Here is a 25,119-nt window from a genome sequence, read left to right as displayed (position 1 = left end):
TCCACGATCTGCTCACGTACCCACTGGCGAACATATCTTTCCCGCTGGCATCCGGTGATGGTTCGATTGCGAAGACGGACAAAGCCAAACTCCGCAACCATATACTGACACTGTGGCCCGATTGCCGTGTGGACGCTCGGCCTATCCCAGGTGCAACAATTGTGGATGGAATGGCCGTTATTCAGGCGATAAAGGCTGGTTTACTGCCTAACACTTTCGGCAAACTGGAAGAGATGGTGCTGAACAGCGTAGTGGCCAAAGCACGACATAACCAATCTTCGAGACTGGACGTGGTGTTTGATACTTACCCAAGTATCAGCATCAAGTGCCTGGAGCACGAGCGGGCATGGCAGGCGATCTTCAGGTACGAACCATCTACGGACGCGATCAAGCCCTTCCAAAACAGTGGGCCAATTATCTCCTGAGCGGAGCCAAAAGGAGACGTTGATAGAGTTCAACGTCGAATCGTGGACAAGAAACATCTCTCCATCAAAACTGGGTGACATGCTGTTGTACGTCAGTCATGCCAGGAAATGTGAGAAAATCGAGGAGTCGAATGGTGTCATGACTGTGTCGTGTCGTCAGTGCCTGAACTTGAATGTGACCATGACGAAGCTGACATGAAGCTCCTGCTACATGTCACTCACACGGGACAGAATGCAGAGTCGGTGTGCATAGAGAGTTTCGACACCGATGTGTTTGTGTTGGCGTTGGCTCACTTGAAGTCGATTCGAGCACGAAATTTCCATTTGGTCACAGGAAGTCCCAAGGACATTATCGTCGTTGACATTAGGAAGTTGAGTAATGCCTTGGAAAGTTCTGTCTGCGATGCGTTGATGGGTTTGCACAATTTCACGGGAAGTGATACCACCAGTGCATTCCACGGAAAGGGCAAAACAAGGCCATTTGACTTGATGATGAAGAGTCCCCATCTCATCACCTGTTTCGGGAGCATTGGTCGATAATTCACGCTAGATCAGAATATCATTCACGACCTGGAAAAATTTGTCTGCGCCATGTACAATCAGCCGACCATGAAGAGTGTGGATGAGGCTCGCTACAAGCTATTCTGCAGCCAGTCGCTGGGAGAACAGAAGTTGCCGCCTTCAAGCGACGCTCTGATGCTGCATTGCAAAAGAGTGAACTCTCAGTCTGCGATCCACCACCGCACGGCAGAGGTTTATAGAAGCCCCTTCTCCTACATTTCACGGATGGGTGGAACGCAACGGAGCACTGACTGTTCACTGGCTGAGCAAACCACCAGCGCCGAAGGAACTGTTGGAGACTACGAAATGAAATGCGAGACCAACCAGTGTTCTTGCCGGTCAAAAGGACTGCCCTGAACAGAGTACTGTGGGTGTCAAAACTGCGCCAACGATGAACAGACCCGATGCAGAAACTGCACCAACAATGAACAGACCCGTGCAGAAATGGAACTTATGGATGATGAAAGCGGAACTGACGATGATTCAGACGACGAACTGTGAATGCAGGTGTCGCACTGCTTTTGCTGTGGTGATCTACTACAAAGTAGTATTCAGGTTGGTTAGCATGTAATAGTGGACTTGAGTTTTGTAATAACAGCAGTCAAGAGCTGAGTTCAGCAACCGCTTCAGAGCAAGAAATACTGGAGTTCTCTGGAGTGCACAACGAAAATCATTTTCTGAAGGTAATAGCGAGTACATCCACATGGTCTATTGTTGGAGAATGGCTGAATACAAAATGCACCACCAATCTCATGCCATCATCAGGCTCGCCTTCCATCTACCCAGCCAGCAACCAGTTTACTTCACCCCGGGAAACCACATTGCTGCAGCAGAAGCCTCCACCAACAAGGCCACAATGCTAACAGCATTCTTCAAACTCAACATACAGCAACCCAGTGACCTCTGCTATCATCAATTGCCAAACCACTACGTCTTCAACAAATCCACACAAGAATGGCGACCAAGACAACGAGGCGCTGAAACCACTATTTGCCACATGTATTCCGTCAGCCCCAAAGACATGGAACGATACTGTCTCCGTCTCCTCCTGCTCCACGTGCCTGGCCATACCTCATTTGAAGACCTGCGAACAGTTGACGGCCAAGTCTCTGACACATTCAAAGAAGCATGTATACGTAGACACCTCCTGATTGATGACACCGAATGGGATAAAGCTCTCTCTGAAGCAACTCTCCTCCATATGCCGCAACAGCTGCGATCGCTTTTCACCACCATTTGTATATATTGTGACCCAACCAACCCCCAGCAACTTTGGGAAAAACACTGAATGCCATGATTGAAGATCGCCAATATTCCACCCACATAGCGACACAATTAGCCCTTCAAGACATCAACAGGTCTCTGCAACAAAATGGTACAAGTTTATCAGCATTAGGACTACCAGATTTAACCCACTCAATATTGAACATCTCACTCAGAAGACATTGATATTGCAGCAGAAACTGAAAAAGCCCAAACCCAGTTAATGCGCCTCAACGAAGACCAATGCACCTTAGTTGACCAAGTGCTACAAGATCTGGATTCACTTTCTCGACACCACACACCATCCAGTCGATGTTACTTCTTCGATGGTACAGGCGGGAGTGGCAAGACAACAGTCTATAACACACGCATCACCTGTTGCCGGAGTAAATCCATCCAAGTTGCATCATCTGCATGGACAGGAATTGCTGCCACACTTCTCTCTGGAGGAAGAACTGTCCACAATCTCTTCAAACTTCCTGTGCCAGTCCAACACACCAGCACTTGCAACATTTCTCCAGTATTAAAGCATGCCCATTACCTCCAATCAGTCTCTCTCTTCATTGTTGATGAAGCCTCCTTGGTCCCAGCAAATGCTCTCCAAGCAATCGACAATGTTACAAGACATCACTGGCATAAATGCCCCATTCGGAGGAAAAGTATTCCTCATGGGAGGAGACTTTTGCCAAGTGTTACCTGTTGTCCCAAAACAATCACAAACTGTCATTGTTGAAAACTGCCTCAAACGTTCCGCACTATGGCCACATTTCAAGATTGTGAAGCTGACAAAAAATATGAGGACACATGAAAATCAACAACACTACGCACAATGGCTCCTACAATTGGGCAACGGCGAACTCCACAGTCAGCTGACCAATGCACCACCATCATCCATCGAAATCCCACCCCAGTGCAACATCGTCACCGAACAAGACAACATAGTGGATGCTGTGTTCACAAATGTTACCGATCCTCAGGCACTGTCCAACACTGTGATTCTAACACCGCTCAATGAGACAACATTGACGCTGAATGACAGTCATAAAAAACTCCCAGGTCTGCCAAAAACCTACACCAGTGCAGACAAGGCCATCTCACATGATGAAAATGAAGCCAACAACTACCCCATGGAATTCCTTCACTCTATCACCCCAACTGGCATGCCACCACATCGCCTCATTTTAAAACCAGGTGCAATAATCATGCTATTACGCAGCCTAGACATTACCAAAGGACTGTGCAATGGCACAAGACTATACATTAGACACCTCCACGAGCATGTACTAGATGCCGAAACCCTCACAGGAAGCCACGTCACACAAACAGTCCTCATCCCTCGAGTTAAACTTGCCCCATCAGACGCCAACCTTCCATTCACACTGCAGAGGATACAATTTCCAGTCAGACTCGCATACTCGATGACCATCAACAAATCCCAGGGCCAAACATTTGACGAACTCGGAATATACCTCCCAGCCCCCGTTGTTCTCCCATGGCCAACTATATGTTGCATTTTCACGTGCAAGAGGTTACTCCTCTATATCTATCAAAGTGGACAATAATTCCTCACAAGGACTATTCAGCAACAAGACACTCACCCAAAATGTCATCTACAGGGAGGTCCTTTAGAAAACTAAGGACAGATAACCATAGTGCATCACATCCCTAATGCCAACCTTCCCAGCTTCCGATAACATCAACTATTATGCCTGATCCACCTTTTGCCACCCATTCAACTCCGTGCGGAGCACGGGTATATGCTAGTTCAAATGAATTCTAAAGGGTAATAAAGTGTGATTCTAATGGGTTCTAAAGGTTTCTAAAAGGTAATTATAATGGGTTCTAAACGGTAAATATAAAGGATCCCAAGGGGTTCTAGAGGGTAATTAATATAGGCTTCCAAAAGGGGAATTCTAATGGGTGTAATTAGGTTCTACAATTTGCCTATTTCATATTAAAAATGTGAAACTGAATGGCTTCCTTCGGACATGGGTGCGTTTTATTTTTTTTTTTGATGTTTTAAATTTTTATTTATTTGTTCTTTGTTTGTCTGATGCACCAAATTTCAATTGGTCTTCACAACCTTGTTGCATACCTGCCTGCTTGTACTGCTTGCGCATTAGCTTGTCTTTCACTAATCCCAGATGTGTTTGGGGCCAGCACGGGGATTATCTGTTCGTTATTATTATTGCTATATGACATTACTATTTTTCTTATTGTATGTTGTAAATATTATTAGTGTTCATTAATATGTGCTTTGTTGCAATGTTATCATTGTTTTTATTGTATATTTTGTAATTAGAATGCCATGCCATGATAGAAGGACGTATTAAGCTGCTTTATATACTTTAACATGGCGTGTGTTTAAAACATGGGAATCTAACGTATTTTTTTTCGTATAGTCTAGTCTTAAAGGGTCTACAGGATCTAATCTTTGGAGTCTTTGGGTTTTTTGGGTCCTTGGGAACTTTTGGTTCCTGGGGAACTTCTTGGAACTTTTGGGTCCTCGGGAACTTTTTGGGACATTGGAGTCTTCAGGGTCTTTATGGATCTTCAAAGTTCGAAGGGGTCTCAGCAGTCCAAAGGGTCAAAAGGTACATTCCAATAGTGCATAATTCTTGAACAGACGTAATAATTAATTGACAAAAAGTATGACACACATACCTCATCCATTGATAGTAGATTTAAGATATATTAAAACTAAAATTCCAAATAAGATGCTTTTAAGGGGAACCCAAATGCAAATTTATTTTTTCTGAAACCCATTGAAAAACATTAATCATGGTCCATTATGAAGGGGAAAAATTATTATTCTTTTTTTGCTAATCACAAAGTGCCAAACAAACAAACAAAAAAAAAGCCTGAGTGTCAATTTTCGATTTCACCAGTGATGTCACACTGAACCAACCTTAATCCAAATGGCGGCGTACATCGAGAGACTGTATTTTGAGCTTGGATTCCGATGTTGCTTCCACTGTCATTAGCAACTCTGAAGTTTCTCAGTATGTTGAAACTGATCAGTGGGATTTTGAAGAAACTATTGGAGACAAGATTAGTGATGGAAACGCTTTCGGGGGAATTATGGAACCATCTCGTTTCGAGTCTTATAGACAAAGATGGTGATTTCGATTCAGACAAAGATATTGACAATAGAAGTGTTGGTGAAGATGAAAACGCTGGTCACATGTTCACTACAGATTGGTAGGTTTTGGTTTTCCGTTCTATTGGTGGTTTTTTTAAGGGATTAATTAATAAGTCAGTCTCCTCCTGCTCCACGTGCCTGGCCCAACCTCATTTGAAGACCTGCAAACAGGTGACGGCCAAGTCTCTGACACATTCAAAGAAGCATGTATACGTGGACACCTCCTGATTGACGACACCGAATGGGATAAAGCTCTCTCTGAAGCAACTCTCCTAATGCCCCAACAGCTGCGATCCCTTTTCACCACCATTTGTATATATTGTGACCCAACCAACCCCCAGCATCTTTGGGGAAAACACCAGAATGCCATGATTGAAGATTACACCCATCACCAATATTCCACCCACATAGTGACACAATTAACCCTTCAAGACATAAACAGGTCTCTGCAACAAAATGGTACAAGTTTATCAGCATTAGGACAATCAGATGCTAACCCACTCAATATTAAACATCTCCCCTCAGAAGACATCGATATTGCAGCTGAAACTGAAAAAGCCCAAACCCAGTTAATGCACCTCAACGAAGACCAACGCACCTTAGTTGACCAAGTGCTGCAAGATCTGGATTCACTTTCTCGACACCATACACCATCCAGTCAATGTTACTTCTAAGATGGTACAGGCGGGAGTGGCAAAACAACTGTGTATAACACACTCATCACCTGTTGCCAGAGTAAATCCATCCAAGTTGCATCATCTGCATGGACAGGAATTGCCGCCACACTTCTCTCTGGAGGAAGAACTGTCCACAATCTCTTCAAACTTCCTGTGCCAGTCCTACACACCAGCACCTGCAACATTTCTCCAGTATCAAAGCATGCCCATTACCTCTGATCAGTCTCTCTCTTCATTGTTGATGAAGCCTCCTTGGTCCCAGCAAATGCTCTCCAAGCAATCGACAGAATGTTACAAGACATCACTGGCATAAATGCCCCATTCGGAGGAAAAGTATTCCTCATGGGAGGAGACTTTTGCCAAGTGTTACCTGTTGTCCCAAAACAATCACAAACTGTCATTATTGAAAACTGCCTCGGACGTTCCACACTCTGGCCACATTTCAAGATTGTGAAGCTCACAAAAAATATGAGGACACATGAAAATCAACAACACTACGCACAATGGCTCCTACAATTATGCAACGGCGAACTCCAGTCAGATGACCAAGACACCACCATCATCCATCGAAATCCCACCCCAGTGCAACATCGTCACCGAACAAGACAACATAGTGGATGCTGTGTTCACAAATGTAACCGATCCTCAGGCACTGTCCAACACGGTGATTCTGACACCGCTCAATGAGACAACATTGACGCTGAATGAGTCATAAAAAACTCCCAGGTCTGCCAAAAACCTACACCAGTGCAGACAAGGCCATCTCACATAATGACAATGAAGCCAACAACTACCCCATGGAATTCCTTCACTCTATCACCCTAACCAGCGTGCCACCGCATCGCCTCATTTTAAAACCAGGTGCAATAATCATGCTATTACGCAACGTAGACATTACCAAAAGACTGTGCAATGGCACAAGACTATACATTGGACACCTCCATGAGCACGTTCTAGATGCCGAAATCCTCACAGGAAGCCACGTCACACAAACAGTCCTCATCCCACGAGTTAAACTTGCCCCATCAGACGCCAACCTTCCATTCACACTGCAGAGGATATAATTTCCAGACACTCGCATACTCGATGACCATCAACAAATCCCAGGGCCAAACATTTGACGAACTCGGAATATACCTCCCAGCCCCCGTTGCTCTCCCATGGCCAACTATATGTTGCATTTTCACGTGCAAGAGGTTACTCCTCTATATCTATCAAAGTGGACAATAATTCCTCACAAGTACTATTCAGCAACAAGACACTCACCCAAAATGTCATCTACAGGGAGGTCCTTTAGAAAACTAAGGACAGATAACCATAGTGCATCACATCCCTAATTCCACCCTTCCCAGCTTCCCATAACATCAACTATTATGCCTGATCTACCTTTTGCCACCCATTCAAGTCCGTGCGGAGCACGGGTATATGCTAGTTCAAATGAATTCTAAAGGGTAATAAAGCGTGATTCTAATGGGTTCTAAAGGTTTCTAAAAAGTAATTATAATGTGTTCTAAATGGTAAATATAAAGGATCCCAAGGGGTTCTAAAGGATAATTAATATAGGCTTCCAAAAGTGGAATTCTAATGGGTGTAATTAGGTTCTATAATTTTTTTTTTTTGTATACCTTGTCGAGGCTCGTATGAGAGCTAACACACAACTCACAGCAAGGGGGCATGAGACAAGAGGGGTGGGAGTGGAAGGGACAAAACAGTGGGGAACAGACACATTAGGTGAACTGTGGAAGGGAGAGGGATGGGGATGGGATGGGGAACATGGCGAAGAGAAGATGGACATTACAGGGACTTTCAGGAAGGAAAGCAGGGGAATTGAAGGAAGTGGGCTTGGGTGGATTATCGGGGGTAGAAAAGATCGAGGATTTGGATGGGGAGAAGAGAAGAGGTGGTGGTGAACAGCTGTTTTGAAAGCCTGGAGGGAAGAATGGGAAAGAATAGAGTGAGGAAGTTTATTCCAAAGGCGGGAAAAAAAGAGGAATGAAAGAGTGAAGATGAGCAGTGATTCGTGATTTTGGTAGTTTTACCGGAAGGGGGTTGTTGGCGGACCTTGAGCGCCCTGTGGAAATGTGGTGGGGACAAATCGCAGAGAGAGCAGGGGGGGCAAGGCTGGAGAGGAGTCGGTAGAAGACAGAAAGACCACCGACCAACCTGAGGTGATTGAGTGAGAGGCCCAAAGACTCAGCTTCATTGCCGGAGATGCCGATGATCTTAAATGCTCTGGTTTCGACAGCGTGAAGCCGAGAAAGGTGGGAGGCAGGAGCACCAGCCCAGAGGGGAGAGCAGTACTCCATCAGGCTACGGACAAAAGCTTTGTAAGTGGTCAGGAGCTCAAGAGAGCCGAGGAAGGACTTTGCACGACGGAGGATTCCCAGTCGGCGACTGGCTTTTGAGGCGAGGTTGGAAATGTGACTTTCCCAGGAAAGATCATGGCAGATAGTGAGACCCAGAAGCTTGAAAGAAAAGACTTCTTCCAGAGGATTGTTGAGAAATTGGATGGGGGGGTTTTCTAAACGGTCCTTTCGAAGAGACATTGTGAGAGTGTGAGATTTGTCTGGACTGAAAGACATGTTCCACGTGTGGGACCAGTTTGTGATTTTATCCAGATCTGCAGTGAGCGAAGAAGCTGCTGCTTGCCGGTCTGAGGGATGACAGATTGTACGGCAGAGGGTGGAAGTCATCGGCAGAGAAATAGAGGATTTTCCAGAGTCGGAAATTTGCCTATTTCATATTAAAAATGTGAAACCCAACGGCTTCCTTCGGACATGGGTGCGTTTTTTTTTTTTTGTTTTTTTTTTTTTTTTTTGACGTTTTAAATTTTTGTTTGTTTATTCCTTGTTGGTCTGATGCACCAAATTTGAATTGGTCTTCACAGCCTTGTTGCATACCTGCCTGCTTGTACTGGTTGAGAGCTTGCCTTTCACTAATCCCAGGTGCGTTTGGGGCCAGCACGGGGATTATCTGTTTTTTATTATTATTGCTATGTGACACTACTATTCTTCTTATTGTTGTAAATATTATTAGTGTTAATTAATATGTGCTTTGTTTTTAATTCGATAGGGATCATGGCCTTGTCCTCCAGTATGTAATTGCTCCCTCCCCCCCCCCCACCCCCGTGACTTTTCCCAATGTTTTTTGGGATTACAAACTGGAAAAATTGTTTTTTAACATGGCCATGTAGGCAACAAGCCCTGCTTACAAGGGTGAATGCGGGCGAAGTCACCCCCGAGGCTGGTGATTGATGAGCGTGACGTTAGTGGCAGGAAGAAGAGGAGGGCGTAGGTGGCAGGCAATCAGAGAGGATGGGGAAGCAGCTCGTAGCAAGGAGGAATGCACGAGTGCGGAGTGAGGGACGCACGTGGTCGATAAAGAATGTAGCTAGGAGTGGCCTGTAAGAACAGGGCTTCACTACTGGCTTTCCTTCGATACATGAAGAAGACTGCATGATTATCTTATTCGTGCTGAGGCAATTTGGCTCGCGTACTGAGCAGGATGTTGGTCATCGACTCTTGGCTGGTCATGTGGGACGGACCCTGAGCCTCGTGTATGTCACCGAAAGGGACGACGCCATTCTGAGAGTGGTGGATCTGTGAGGACGATCGATGCATGAAGAGGCCTTTGAGCATTGGGGTTTAATACTGTTCACAAATTGCCTGACGAATGTTCCTGCTGCGAGAAAGCGGCTTGGTGCCATTTGTGCGCGTCTACACATGCAAATCGAAGCACCTTAATTCCACGTTCCATGAAGACCATCTCTGCACCAAGCTAAGTACCAGAATATAGGAGGGATTTTCTTTGATTTCTTTTCCCCTTGTCTGTGTGTAGAGGCACCTTAATTTAGACTTTAGGATTAATTTATCTCACGTATTATTATATTCTGATTATTGCTTCTTGTAAATATTTCTATTGTCATTAAATTCCCGTGTTTATTTTAAGTTGCTGTGTCTGTGTATTTGTCGTGAGGTTTGAGTGTACCCCCCCCCCATGCATCCACCTGTGCCTCCGTCGCGCCGCCATTGTGCCCCACCCTCCCACATGCGTTATGATCTCCGAGGATCAACGTGTCCGTCTCCCAAGAAGAACCGCTTGGCTATCCCAGCTGGTGGTGTTAACCACCCGTCACCATAATTTGGGTTGGGGGGGGGGGGGATTAACCTGGACTGCTAGCTCCACGACAATACTTTCTCTCCACCATAAATAGACGGTGGTTCATTTCATTTGTCGAAATTTGTGTTGATGATAGATAATTATTTTCAGGTGCTCTTGTCGTAACTGCCAGGCAATGGCAACAGGTGTGTACAAGAAAAATAATTATATTAATGGATTATCAATTGTATTCACTTGTTGCTGGTACTTTATAAATTCAATTTTTGTACAAGAGTCAAATTGGCTGTCAGTAATATTTGCCTTCTCCCGACAGTCTTTTGACCTACATATTGATAAATGAATATCTTACTATGAAAACGGTCTTGCTCGTTGCATAGAAACAGGCTGTCTTTGTTGATAACACTGCAAACTTTAGCCTTGTGCTTATCAGCTCATCCCATAGTGGAATTGCCAAATGTCTCACTCTCCCATTTTTTGGATGTCAAATGAGTATACGAGGGATTTCTTCGGGATTCCAGTTGGTGAAGTTCATTTGAATGCTTCATTGAATGAATGTTCTTCCTGTGTACATACGAAATTAAAGATTCTCGTTTTTATGCTGATCCATTGTGTGGAAATCTAGTTCTTTTCCACCACAGGTGTTTGATTCACCACTTTAATCACCCATGTACATGTGCTGGTAGCTGGGTAGAGATGGTGTTACAGTTTCAAGCGACGGCTGTTTCTTCCGCTTAATCATGGGTATGGCATCCTCTCTCAATCGTGGCAGATAACCCCACGATCTAGCCATCTCTGTTCTTTTATAACAGTGCTCTGCAAAATGTTCGAAGCAGAAAAGCAAACGTTTTCTAGGCCCTATCCACATTGGGTATTTTGGACAAACATATCCAATTTCAGGCAAACTTTGAGTCTTTAGGCCATTGGTGTAGCATGAAACCACATTGGTTTATATTACTATGCAAGCACAAAGGACGCATTGACTTGGCATATTTTTGGAACATCGAAAATTATTTGCCATTTGAGTTGAATCGAACCGCGATGTTCCTGTTGCGACGTCACGGCTCAGTGTGAAGAAGAAAAAGAAGTTTTTTTTTTTTTTTTTTTTTTTTTTTTTTTTTTTAAATTGCAAAATTAGCGACTCTATAAATCAGAAAAAGAAATGCACATCATATCTATTTTGTAGGGTATCAAGGGATAAGTTAGTGTTGAGGTGGTGTGAACATTTGGGTTCCCCTTTAACAAAACTAAACCAAAGTTTGTGGTTGAAGATGCTGTTGGAGCATTTAAAGGTCGTGTAAAAATAATGAACCATTCCAAAAAAAAAATTTTTTTTGGTGCAATGAACCACACCAAAATAAATGGCTGAAGCAATTATTAAGACAATTCCGATGTTGAAATTATAATTCGCAACAGTTTCTGAGGACTAAATACTTTAGTTTTCTGGGAGTAAAATTTAATATGATAAAATAACGAAGAAAATGAAAATAAAAAAGAAGAAATAATGAAGAAAATAACAATCACCAACGTCATTCTCATTGTAACTGAAAGAGTATCATATTGTATAAATATGAGAATATTTTAAGTGCTAAAGGATTGGTATTTCCAATCAGGTTAGAGCATGTCCCCAAATTTGAGAAAATGAACAATATCTAATAATTATCTTTAAAAGTACGTGGACTAATGGATATAAACAAATTTTAAAGGATTAAAAATTCCAAACGATGAAAAGCAGCAGAAATTCGAGGAAATAACTGTCTTTTCAAAGTGGCATTTGGAAGTCAAATGGTTGGACATACCAGAAATTTTGCCATTGTTTTAGGCAGCAGATGTGATGTCCATAAATGAAATGAGAAATTGTATTAAGAAATTAACATAAATTCATACACGAATAATTTAACATTTTCCTGACTATTTATATGCTAGGGGGCTCAGCGAGTTCTGAAGATCAAGATTTTGAACCATCCGCAGATATGATGGTCCATGACTTTGATGACGAGCAGACATTAGAGGAGGAAGAGAGGATTGAGTACATGGAGAGGGAGAAAGACCCTACGACTGAGATTAATAATTTGGAAAAGGTGAGTAAAGAGCAAAGCTTTATTGATTATATTTTTACGGAGATAATAAAAACAACTGAATTGCTTTGTCGTGCTTTCTGTAAGAAGCTTGTTTTGCCAATTTGTGTTTGAGTCTCCATGTGATGGCTGTTCCAGGAAGGAGATATGCCACTGGAAGCCCTATTAAACCTTTATGGCTATGGAAGTAACGTGCCACTTCCCAATTCGGCAAGTGAAGAAAGCTCCGACACTGAGGAATTAAGTCAAAGACTGGAAGCTTCCAATGCAGAGAAGGTAAGTGCATTGTCGCATTGTTTTACTGTCGATCCCAAATAAAAAAAACACACACACACACACACACACAATTATACTATATTATAAAAAATATTCGTGCTATAATTTAAATTGTTGATGAACCTAACAGAAACATTTAAAAGTACGACCAGAATTGAAATGTCTATGTGAGACACTGACACTATCCGCTTTGATCAATGCAACTCATGTTTGGTGGACAATGTCAGTTTGCCCAATGATTGGTCTCAGCTGAACTTTTCTTTGCATCCTTGACAAGATCCCATTCACTTTTAATTTTTCTTTTTTCGTGAACGATTATTATTAAATAATATTCTGCATTGAATTAAATTCTCCATTGTTCAGTAGGATAACATCGATGGGTTTTATTTGGTTTGGAACAACGGTGTTAATTTCTCTCCATATTCACAGTGTTGTTTCATCGGAGACGATAAGCTTGCTGTCTGTCCGTCTATCCGTCCCACCTGTGGTTTTTTTTCCCCCCTTTCCCCCCATACCCTTTAACATATTCAACTGAAACTTGGTACATGGCTTTATTATGATAAGTTACAGGAGAAGTTTGAGGTTCAGGGCGCTTTGTCAATTTTTCACGTTATGCCCTTTTTACACTTAGAAAATATCACAAATTATACATCGGTCATTGTTCAGTTGCCCTGACTCCACCCCACTGCTTTGCACCCATTGTCTGGACAGATGGCCTTACTCCACCCCAATAAAATCATGCGCCACCATTGCATGAAGCAGCACAAATCGGCAGGCCTTAGGCCTGGGTGCTAGTCCATGGCCCAATGAAATTGGAATGATCCCAGGTCTATAACCACGATGTATTTAATATGCACATGAGCCAAACACATGTTTTTGGTTCATTTATAATAACCCGATGTACACACATGTATGTACATTGGGTTATTATGCTTCCGCTGACGAAGTCGCCGGGGACATGTTTTCGGGTTGTCCGTCCATCCGTACATACGTCCACCTGTGCTAATCCTCACTTTTTTCTCTGCAACTGCTCATCCAATTGACGTGAAATTTTCACCATTGGTGTGACTAATCATGTAGAATGCTTTGATGATAATTATGATGTCATAGGTCACATGGTGTGGCAGCCATGTTGGAAAAACGGGAAAAATTTGACCTCTGTATCTCTGAAACCGCTTTATGGAAAAAATTGAAACTTGGCATATGTCAAGTACTACCCATAGGAAACGAGTGTGGTTTTTCTTTTCTTTCTCATGATGTCATAGGTGGCTTCGTTATGACATCATTGCATACGTCAAACTCTTTATCCAATCAGAGTGAAAAATTTTGAGGGTCATCTTAGGTTAAATTTTAGGGCGGGGGGGGGGGGAATGACATCATCGGTCATGTGGTTCGGCAGCCTTTTTTATATATTTTTTTAACAAAAACCTTCAAAAATGTTCTTCTCCGAAATGGCTAAACAGATCAAGGCAAAACTTTACAGGTATGATCGCCTATCCATGAGGAACAAAAAATTATCCACCTGTGATGTCATAGGTCACATTGTTTGGTAGCTGTGATGGTTTTTTTTGAAGAATAAAGCTTTAATATAATCATCTTGTCCAGAATGGCTTGACAGATCGAGGGGAAACTACACTCACATGCTCCCCAAGCATTGGGGATACCATTGTGTTCACAAAAAATAATAGATCACTTGGTCTGACAGCCATATCGGATGGAACGAAAAACTTAAAAAAAAAATTATTTCTCTTGAACCGCTTCATCACTCAACGTGAAACGTCACAATTATGTTTTCGTTCTCATGGGGAATATATGTTTTAAATTTCAACCTGATCAGATGCATGGTCTGGCAGCCAGAATTATTTAATATTTAGAATCTGGGTTCAGGGATTTAAATCAAACTTGGTACAAGTATTATAATGGTGTAATAATGTGGCTGGAGGCATATCTGGCAACCTAGTGTCGTCCTAGTTTTTAACATTAAATTGGAATGGGTGAAAGTCCTTCCGTATTTTTATAATGACTCATACGGAGGTTTCTGTATGTTCACCATCAGAAAAGCATGCTGTGATTATCGGTGATTGATGTGCTATTCCAATTAACTGATTCATTTCCTAACCCATTTCATCTGGATGGAGTACAATGCTAATGCATCATGACCACGATTATGTGAATTACTCCCAAGGTAGTTTTTTTTATTTTGAGGTATTTTTGAGAAGTTAGCTGAGTAGAAAAGCTTGCAAGCTTGTTCCGTGATCAGATGACCGTCAGGCAGGAGATTGTCTGTCGATGTTAGTGAATACGGAAATAGCGTCCGATGTTGGATTTTCCCATCGTCGTTTCCTCGTCCATTGTGAACTTCACGGAAAATGCCACCTTTACGTTGCACGAAGTGAAGACGCAATTTTGCTGCATACAGATACAAAATCTGATAATGTGTGTTGATCGCAGTGCCGTTTGTGACCACATCAATATGAGACCAATAAATATAACAAGGAGCTTTGGCCCATCATGCCTGTGCTGCATCACCACCACATTAAATAAATCCATCAGGCTCTTGACTCGGTTTTATCGGTGGGGTTGAGAAATGTGTGGCAGGCACAGGGACTGGAGCAGTGATCTTCACTTTTTTCCCCCTTTTTTTTTAGAGGGGGGCCACTTTTGCCGATAAGACATCAGTGCAAGAGCTGTCATCACCTGCAGGTCTCCGTAATGACTGCTATTAGACCCCACCATACGTACTCTTCTTTGTTGTGGTTAACTGGGCTGCATGCATAATTGTTTGTATACTGTCATCTACTGATGTCGTTATGTTACTTTTATTTTATGTGAAACCATTGGGTCAGTTTGATAGCATTACTGCCGGATTATGATGGGGTGTTTTCACATTTGTGTATTATGGGCCACACATCAGAAGCTGCACTTTAGGCCACCAGGGGGCGCTGGTGGTTCGTGGACTGCAATTAAGAACAGAGGATTGGTGTTATAAATGCAAATATATTCAATATTTTAAAACTCATTTTTTCATGATGACTTGCAACTTTCCCTTGTACATGTGGCATGGTGTGTTTGCTGACCCCTGCTGGAGGGTGGTGGTTAGAATTGTTAATTCCATTGATATTTTTGAAGAGAACATTTCCAATTTTAACCTCCCCTGTGGATTTTCCATTGAAGCTGCGCCCAAATGGTTTCTCACGTGCTAAATATGCAATGTTTATTATACGATAACAATGTTGCTTTTTTTGTTGTTTATTATACTGTTACGGATCTGGAAACCATATGCATTCAACATACAGATGTCCCAAAAGTCAGTTATGTCGTTAAGTATGTGTGTAGTCAGATCCACTTCCTTTTGTCAAGTGGGAGAATCAAATGCATGCGTTGCGATTTCTTTGAGTTAGGTTATTACATAGAACAAGCCATCCAATAACCATCCCATTCCCCATCACGATCCACCGCCAACCGGCTGCCTTCTCGCACCCTGCCGTGCTGAGGCGGGATCTCGCGGTTCCAGTTTCTCGGCTTCCATAAACGTTGTAACTCTTTCACAACGACCTTTGCAACATTGATACTGTTACTCGACAAGTATGAATCCGTGTGGAAGAGTGGGTGGGGTTTCCCGGCAGGGGCCGAAACCCTGTCCAGAAAGGGCGAACCCATAGGAGGCTGTCCAATCAGGGCGGGGAGTGATGTCTGTTCAAGCGAGCCCCACCCCGTTGAGGGAGGCCCATAAATTCCCGAGGACTCTCTGAGGCAGGGGTTGTTACGAAGGTTGTTCTGAGGTTTTTGACAGGGTTGTGGTGGTTGAGAGTCGAGTGAGGAAGAAGGGTCTTGGAGGAAGTTCTCCATGGGTTTCTGACAAGGTTTTGGATAGGGCTCTGAGGGTTGTTGTTGAGTGTGCAGTTCTTTTGAAGCAGGGGATTGAGCAGAAGGTCGTGAAGGCGGCGAACGTGTCCCTGCTAGCCCTCTACAAGGAAAGGAAAGAGCGACCCTGACCCCCCTCCGTGGACCCTGCTATTCACCACCCGAGCCCTGCTATTCACCACCCGAGCTCCGCCACGAACCAGGAGTCCCACACGTGCAACTGGGGACCAAACCAATGACCATTGTCAGGTGCCACACCACGGAGCACCCCCTTCCTCGACGGTCAGGTACCCAGCTGGACTCTGACCCCCAGCTCGTCTCTCTCCTCGGCTGCGAGGAACCAATAAAGAACTCTGGGTTTATTTTCATTTGTGTGTGTGTCTGCGTGTGGGCCCGTCTTATAAGTAGAAACTGTTTAAGTGTTTGTTTTTGTTCATTGTAGATATTGCTTCCATTTTTTTTTTGTATACCTTGTCAAGCTCGTGTGAGAGCTAACACACAACGCACATCAAGGGGGCATGAGACGAGCGGTGGGAGTGGGAGGGACAAAACAGTGGGGATCAGACACATTAGGAGATCTGTGGAAGGGAGAGGAATGGGACGGGGAACATGGGGAATAGAAGATGGATATTACAGGGACTTTCAGGAAGGAAAGCAGGGAATTTGAAGGAGTTGGGTTTGGGGTGGATTAACGGGGGTGGAAAAGATCATGGTTTTGGATGGGGGAAGATGAGAGATGGTGGTGAACAGCTGTTATGAAGATCTGGAGGGAAGAGTGGGATTGAAGAGAGTGTGGGAGTTTGTTCCAAAAGTGGGAAAAATGTCTGGAGAAAGAAAAAAGAATGAAAGAATGAAGGTGAGCAGTGATTCTTGATTTTGGAATTTTACCAGAAAGGGGATGCTGGCGGACTTTGAGCGCCCTGCCAATATATGGTGGGGAGGGGGGTACATATCACAGACAGAGCAGAGGGGGCGAGGCCGGAGAGGAGACTGTAGAAGACAAAGACCACCGACCTGCCTGCAGTGAGAAAGTGAGACTGAAAGACTCAGCCTCATCTTGGGAGATACTAATGATCCTAAATGCCTTGGTTTCCACAGCATGAAGCCGAGAGAGGTGAGAGGTGGGAGGTGGGAGCACCAGCTCAGAGGGGAGAGCAGTACTCCATCAGGTTGCGGGCGAAAGCTTTGTATGTGTTCAGGAGCTCAGGTGTGCCAAGGAAGGACTTTGCACTGCAGAGGATGGATGCCCAGTGGGCGACTGGCTTTGGAGGCACGGTTTATTATAAGAAGGCTCTGGGATAACGAAAACGGAAAATCCTTGGACAAAAGATAGATGGACATGAAAACGGACAGAGAAATAAATAAATAGTGACCTCGCCATTCCATATAAGAAAAACCCACAACAAGGAAATGTAATGCAATCAAAATGGCCACCAGCGCACACAGAGGTCCCAGGCGAGGTCTTTTGGGCAGACATTATGGTGTTAACGAGTCCAGTATCCGCCAAGTCAAGAAATGTCCAGAAAACGTAAGGGGTAGTGAATGTCCTGATTTACACTGGACGAGGGTGATTCCAGTAAACCGCTCAATTGCATGGCACCTGAGTTTAAAGGGGAAGTGAATGCTCAGGTTTGCACTGGAGCCAAGGTGAACCGCTCCATTATATGACGGTATGTTTATAGGGGTCGTGAATCTTCTGGTTTACACTGGAACGAGGGTACTCCTTCCCCAAATATCACTTTCATTTGCATTGTTGTTTTTTGTTACAATTTGGACAGGATCACTCTCAAAATGCATATTGGTTCACGAGTCAGTAAGTGACCACTATAGTATTCGTTATTGGTGTGTGTCTGTCCTGAGCATAGCTCCGTGGGTTTTGATCCGATCCTGATAAAATTTTGGTGGGAGGTTTATATCATGATCTAGTTGTGTTTTCCTGAGAATGGGCGTGGTGCGCCCATTATGGGCGGAGCCACGCCCCAAAAACGTGTTTTTAGGGGGTAGCCAATTTCAATTTGCATCTTCTCCAAGGTGGTTTGTCAAATCTGGCAGGGGTTCGGTATTTGGTTATCTCAATGGCACCTGCATAGCCCCACGGAGCTCGATTTTTCATTTTCGTCACAAGGTCACGAACTTAGAAAATTGCGAATTTTGACATAAAAATCATACCACCGCCCAAACTTTGAGAGCGAGGATGACAATATTTTTTATGCATAATCTTGAGGTCATTCCCCACCTAAAGTCTTGAAACCATTTTGCTCTATCTCGAACACCTTGCCCGTGGCGCCCCCTTCAAGTTTGTTTTTACGCTGATTTCATCAAAGTATGGATAATCCGAGGAGTGCGGAGTGCCATATAGCCTATATGACGTTACAGTCATCCCCCGTTTATCGCGGGGGTTACGTTCCAAACCCCCCCGGGAGAAGTGAAAATCTGCGATGAATGGACGCCTCCCCCAAAAATGCCTATTTTTTTTATAAACGCGGTGTATAAACACAATTGGGTTTGATTTATATCGAGTGCATAATAAACGCTGGGTGGTGTATTAACACAATTGGGTTTTATTTATATCGAGTGATTATTAAACGCTGGGTGGTGTATAAACACAATTGGGTTTGCTTTATATCGAGTGCATAATAAATGCTGGGTGGTGTATTAACACAATTGGGTTTTATTTATATCGAGTGATTATTAAACGCTGGGCGGTGAATAAACACGATTGGGTTTGATTTATATAGAGTGAATATAAACCTTCCTCTGGCGCTTCGGTTCCTTGCCAGAAGCCTTAGAAGGTGCAGGGCGTATGGGCGGCATCGTTGGGCTTGGAGAAAAAACGTAGAAAATATTCGAAGTTCACAAGCGAAACTTTGTCTCGTGCGGTGTGTGACTGGTCGAGCGCCACGCGTTATAATTTATTGCTTAAATAATTTTTATTTTATATATTATTACCACGATATACCGGGGAATCCGCAGAAAAAAATTAGTTAGGTTCCAAAGGAAAACCGCGATGAAGCGGGGCGCGATAGGTGAACCGCGATATAGCGGGGGATTACTGTATATTGTTCCTGGAATGTTCGAGAGGAAGTTTTGCACCAAATGTCATAATCCTTGACCTTTGACCTTTAAAGTTCACAAAGGTCAAATTTTCAAAGTTGTGGGAATCGAACCGGGTTTTCGATCTTCTCCGACAAACTAACTCCAATATGCTATAGCACGTATCCTGTTTCCTTATTTTAATGTCCACAACATTTTTTGTGACCTTTAAAGGTTATGCAAAGATCAAATTTTGAAAGTTGTTGAACGAAACCGGGTTTTCGACATTTTGCAGCTAATTAATGTCCACGACATTGTTTTGTGACCTTTAAAGGTTATGCAAAGGTCAAATTTTGAAAGTTGTTGAACGAAACCGGGTTTTCGACATTTTGCAGCTAATAACCCGTCACTCGTACCACATCATGTTGATAATATTTATTACTTGGTCAAAAATTATCACATTGTCTCATCCTTGACTTCTGAAACAATCTACATCGTCAAATACCGCTCGTGAACCATTGTCGTCTTCAGACTTGTTAAAAAAATTAAATTTTCTAATTTTTCTGGGGGGGGGGGGGGGGACGAGGCCATGTAGATCCTCAGTCAGGAGTTGTTTTGCTTGTTACTTTCCTCTTTTAAATAATTCTGCAGTTTCACCCATGAATCGGCAAAGCCTAGAAACTAATGAAACACGGTGGGTTAGAGTTTCTTCTTCTTCACTTTCGTTCCAATATCGGCTTGAGTGTGCGTTAAAGGAAACTTTTTTTTTTAATCTCCGGTTTGTTATCCTGGTTGTCTTTATTGGCTTCTCGTCTTCAAAAGATATCAGTAAATTAAAATTGCTCTTCCTTTTATTTTGTTGAATCGATCCAAACACGGTGCTTTTAAAGAGTTTCTTCTTCCTTATTTTGGCTCCGGTATCGGCTCGTGCGTGCGTTAAATGCAAATTAATTTCTACCTCCTGAACATTCATCGGGACCGGAAAGGGACATGCATTGCAAAGCAATTCTTGCTCTTCTTTCATTTGTTAGTCATTAGAACTGCTCCACAACAATCCAAGGTGATCATAAAGAGTAATGATTATTATTAAAAGTAATGACTCTTTGCATACATTGCCACAACATGCAACTTTGGTTCACTCTTTGTAATAAGAATTAGATTGCATAGTGGCATTGAACTAATCAATGATGAACCTTACTACTTTTAATGGATTTTGCTTTTCATTTTGAGAGCTTTGATTTTTCTTCAAGGCTTTCTTTTATATGGCATTTAAAATGCATGAAAAGAATGAGAGTTCAGACTTTTGCACTTCTTGGTTTATAAGCACGTTTCACCATGTTTATAAACATGTACTAATTTCCAGGTTCTTGTTTTTATAATGAGATGTATTTTGCATTATGTTGTGTGGTTTTCATTTGTTAGTTTGTGCACCATCAAACCAAACCAAATTATGCACTGTTTTGATTTCAACACAGCTTTTTCACTGGTATTATATGAGCACAACGATCCATAGATTTCAAACGAACATTTGGCTGAAATGGCCAATTCCTAAACATTTTGAGGGCAAAGACAATTGGTGGCCTATTGTTTTGCAGCCACAGATATTTGTGAACATGCACCTGACCTTATGTACAGACTTTGCCAAACTGGAATTTTTCCTTGGGAGTCAGCCTGAAGACTTTTGAAGTGATTATCTTGAATAAAGCTTTGAATAATAGCTGTCATCATTGTGAAGTGGATAAAATGAGTGATAATTATGTCAATTGGAAAAAGTAAAGTAGGTTCCAGATGTTGTTGCTATGGTTCTTGAAAATTTTTTATTCAACACAATAAAACCATCGTAGGCCTCATAACCAATGCAACACCAAACATATTGTCATGCATTCAGCAGTTGCAACCCCTTGCAGTGCACAATCGTATGACCATGCCCAAAAAGGTGGCAACTCGCGTCTCAAAATGCAATTCATACCCCCCCCCCCCATGGTTACCAAACTGGTTGTGGCCCGATTGTGTGTGGTTAGACCATTCAACCAAATAGTAATGAAACTGGTATAACTGATACAAAATAAAATAAAATAATTAAAAAGCATCAGTAAAGTAGCAAGCATGAAAGTTGCTAAACCACTCGATTGTTTTTCTTCTTCATCCTCTCCTTTTTCTCATTTTCCAAGCTAGCTCAACATGACCTTGATGTTGGTGTTTCTATTCCTCTTTAAATGCATTTTAATGCAGTCATATCGATTAAAAACATTGCATTTTGAGACTTTGAAATCTTTCGCAAACCGATTTCTCTGCACTGCAGGACTATTTGTGATTGGGCGGAATTTTGCTTGAACTGAGCATGCTCATTAACTTTCCATATGCCCCATTATCGGACCCTTTGAAGCCTGCCCCCTTAAGAACCCACTTTGACATATTGTCAGTTGATAATTTGTGTAAATCCACAGTATGAATTGCATATTTGAGATGTGAGAACTCTCCCCCTGCACGGTAAAATTATCAAGGTTTTTGGCATGTCAAACTCTTGTTTTTGTAATTGATGCAGACAAAATTTGGCACAACCATACATACAGGTAGTGGACAAAAAATGGAAACACCAATGTAAAGTCACTTAATAGGGTGTTGGGCCACCATGTGCGGTTTTTGAACTAGCATTAATGGAGATTTAAACCAAAGATTGGGTTGGTTTCTTCTTGATTCTTGCAGTGGTCAAAAAACAAAATAAAGGGGGTGGTGGAGGAGGGAGGATGTGACATTTGCTCACGAATGTCTGATTTTCGTGTTGCTTTTGATCGTTGAAAAGCCCATTTCTTGTTGTATCTTATACTTGGCTTAGCGATGGATGGGGGTTTGTAGGATTAAAGATTAAAAAAACACCAATAGCCCTTTAACTTTTTGATGAGACCTTCTCACAGACATTACAGTAACTATACAGGTATCCAATCACTGATCCATACCTTAGTGACTTACCAGTCCTGCCAATGGCCATGTACCCCTCTATCTCCAAAACTCTTTCGTTGCATAATTCTAGTTTAAACCTTATCTACTACGTGTATTGCTCCAACATTTCCAGGGAGACCATTCCTGCCATTAACTACTTTCTGAAAGGATGAGGAAGAATACTTTTCCCCAAAAAGTTTTTTTTCTTCTGAATTTTGATGATTAAAAAAATATGGAATTCATCAGGCATGTCATGGGATTCCCATTCCTCTCTGTCCAAGTGGCATCAGGTCCAAAGCAGTAGGGCTGAATTGAGCCAACCTCCACACCACTGTAGTGGTTGAACTGCCCTTGATCTCATGAGGTGGACTGATCCCTTGCTCCTCTTCATGAGCAATTGCTCTTTCAAACATTGATCAGAACGATGAAATTTGTTATTTTCATGTTGCAGAAATTCAGGAGAGCTAATGATCTGCAAATTGCTGTTGCACTTGGGACCTACGAGTGATGCCATAAATTTTGGGGCGGAGTTTTCCCATGTTTCAGTTTCATCTCTGGAGAGAATGTCTGCTTCTGGTCTGAAGATACATTAAAATGCTAATTTCTCAAAGTTATTGATCGCAAGTGAGGTTTTTTTTCACATTGGGGATAGACTTTGGACAAAATATTGTGTTACGATAATTTGTGACAAATTGTGTCAGACGCTTACTGAGTCTTTAAATGGCACTCGTCATCGGTTTATTTTTGGACTGAGTTTTATTGTTGAAGCTTTTGTTGAATAGATGCTTATTTAATAAATGTCATCAGCTTATATTTGGACTTTTATTGCTTGTACAATATATACTTGATGTATCCATGCTTACCCATTAGTAAACATTTCTTCTGGAAGTAATTTATGGAGCGACTTTCAATAAATACAATTAGTTCTCCAGAAATGAAAGTTTATAAAATTTGTGAGTTGATTTCCATCACAAAACCCGTGAAGGAGCGAATGCTGGTATGAAAGCTGATTGTGTTCACCAAATTCCATGAATAGGGATTGAGAATATTTAAATTCTTTATTACCTCCACCACCGAAGGTGAAGGAGGTTATGTTTTCACCCCTTTCTTTCTGTTTGTTTGTTTGCAGGATATCTCAAAAAGTTGTGGACTGATCCGGATGAAATTTTGTGGACAGGTTGGGTGTGTGACAAGGATGAACTGATTAGATTTTGGTGAAGATCTGAATCCGGATCCGGATCTGACAATTTTAAAAGTGATTCTTCACCATTGAGAGATAGGGCTAAACTAATATATATGGTACTATGTCTCAAAAAGTTGTGGACGGATTCGGATGAAATTTGGTGGACAGGTTGTGTGTGTGGGACAAGGAAGAATTGTTTCGATTTTGGTGAAGATCCGAATCTGGATCTGGATATGAGAGTTATTTAATTTTAAAAGTGATTCTTCACCATTGAGAGGGCCAAAAACGATATAGTACTATAAAGCATATTTCAAAAATGTATTCGGCCTGATATGTTCTCGTAGATCAAGCATTGCGTGGCGGAGGTATGCACTCTACCGAGTGCCCTTCGAGTTTTATTTATTTTTAACCTCCGCCATCTTCGAAGATGGATGGATGTTACTGTTTTCACCCCTTTCTGTTTGTTTGTTTGTTTGTAAACAGTATTACGGAAAAACTCCGACGGATTTCGACGAAACTTGGTGGGGGGGGGGGGGTTAGGTATGGTGCAAGGATCATGCCATTAAATTTTGGACTTGGATTTCCAAATCCCCCACCCCCCCCCAAAAAAATTGTTAGAGAATTTTTTTTTTTGCATTTCTACATCTTTTAAGTGATTTCCAACCCCCCCTAAATTTTTTTTTACCCCCCTCCCAAAATAGAGAATTTTTTTTTTTGAATTCCTACATGTTTGAAGCGATTTCCAACCCCCCCAAAAAAAATTGCTGGAGAATTTTTTTGCATTTCTACATGTTTTAAGTGATTTCCAACCCCCCCCAAATTTTTTTATCCCCCCCAAAAATAGAGAATTTTTTTTTTTTGCATTCATACATGTTTGAAGTGATTTCCAACCCCCCCAAAAAAATTGTTTGAGAAAAATTTTTTTTTTGCATTTTTACATGTTTTAAGTGATTTCCAACCCCCCACGCCCCCCCAAAAAAAAATGTTGGAGAAAAGAACTATAAGTGTCAGCACTGTTGACATCATGTTTAATGAATAAGATATAAGGTTCACTTGAGTGACCCAGCAGTATTGGCAGCGGAGGTTTTGCACTCTCCCGATTGCTCCCCCTCTAGTTTTGTTTTATAAAGATTGTTAGAATTAAACAGCTACATATTTTGTTGTAAAATTCTGCCATCCCGTACTTTGTTCCCATTTTTGGCTCAGTGGGTATATCATGGAAAGGTGGTAACCAAAGAAGATGAAGATGAGGAAATTGAGTCTTTCTCTGTGGAAGTGCCACGGTCTCAGCACTTGCTAACACGAACTCTGCGCTGTAAGCAACTTTGCACACACAACCCCATTTAAACGGGATACATGGTTCACTCTTTGCAAGCATGTTCTTTCTGGAGGTATGGAGATATTAAGCTTGTTTGTTCTGTGAATTTGCTGTGATGAATGCTTGCACTTCTTGCAGCCCGCACTGCACTTGAAGGAGATAAGGGCAGCCTGGAGTCAGAGTCTGATGAGGACTACATGCCGACTGATGATTGGAAAAAAGTAATGAAATGAAATGAAATGC

At 42.3% G+C, this 25,119-nt stretch overlaps 1 protein-coding gene across 13 annotated transcripts in view; it reads left to right on the top strand.

The window, feature by feature from the left end:
* LOC147032947 (mesoderm induction early response protein 1-like) overlaps positions 1-25,119 on the top strand; it is an 84,383-nt gene that overhangs the window by 24,578 nt on the left and 34,686 nt on the right. For 4 of the 13 annotated variants that reach the window (XM_085870997.1, XM_085870994.1, XM_085870995.1 and 1 more), the window contains 4 exons: positions 12,111-12,265; positions 12,401-12,538; positions 24,765-24,873; positions 25,015-25,097. In XM_085870997.1, the coding sequence (XP_085727123.1) occupies positions 12,111-12,265; positions 12,401-12,538; positions 24,765-24,873; positions 25,015-25,097 (485 nt within the window). Of the gene's footprint in view, positions 1-2,530; positions 3,441-8,700; positions 8,850-8,995; positions 9,014-10,909; positions 10,929-12,110; positions 12,266-12,400; positions 12,539-24,764; positions 24,874-25,014; positions 25,098-25,119 lie in introns of those variants that run through there. The other 9 variants (XM_085870999.1, XM_085870996.1, XM_085870992.1 and 6 more) reach the window with 6 other exon arrangements.

This window comes from Eptatretus burgeri, chromosome 2 (genome assembly GCF_056783735.1).
Source record: "Eptatretus burgeri isolate ZD-2024b chromosome 2, Ebu_testis_v1, whole genome shotgun sequence".
Taxonomy (NCBI): domain Eukaryota; kingdom Metazoa; phylum Chordata; class Myxini; order Myxiniformes; family Myxinidae; genus Eptatretus; species Eptatretus burgeri.
Note: the sequence above shows the minus strand (reverse complement) of the source record. Positions and strands in the feature narration are given on the sequence as shown.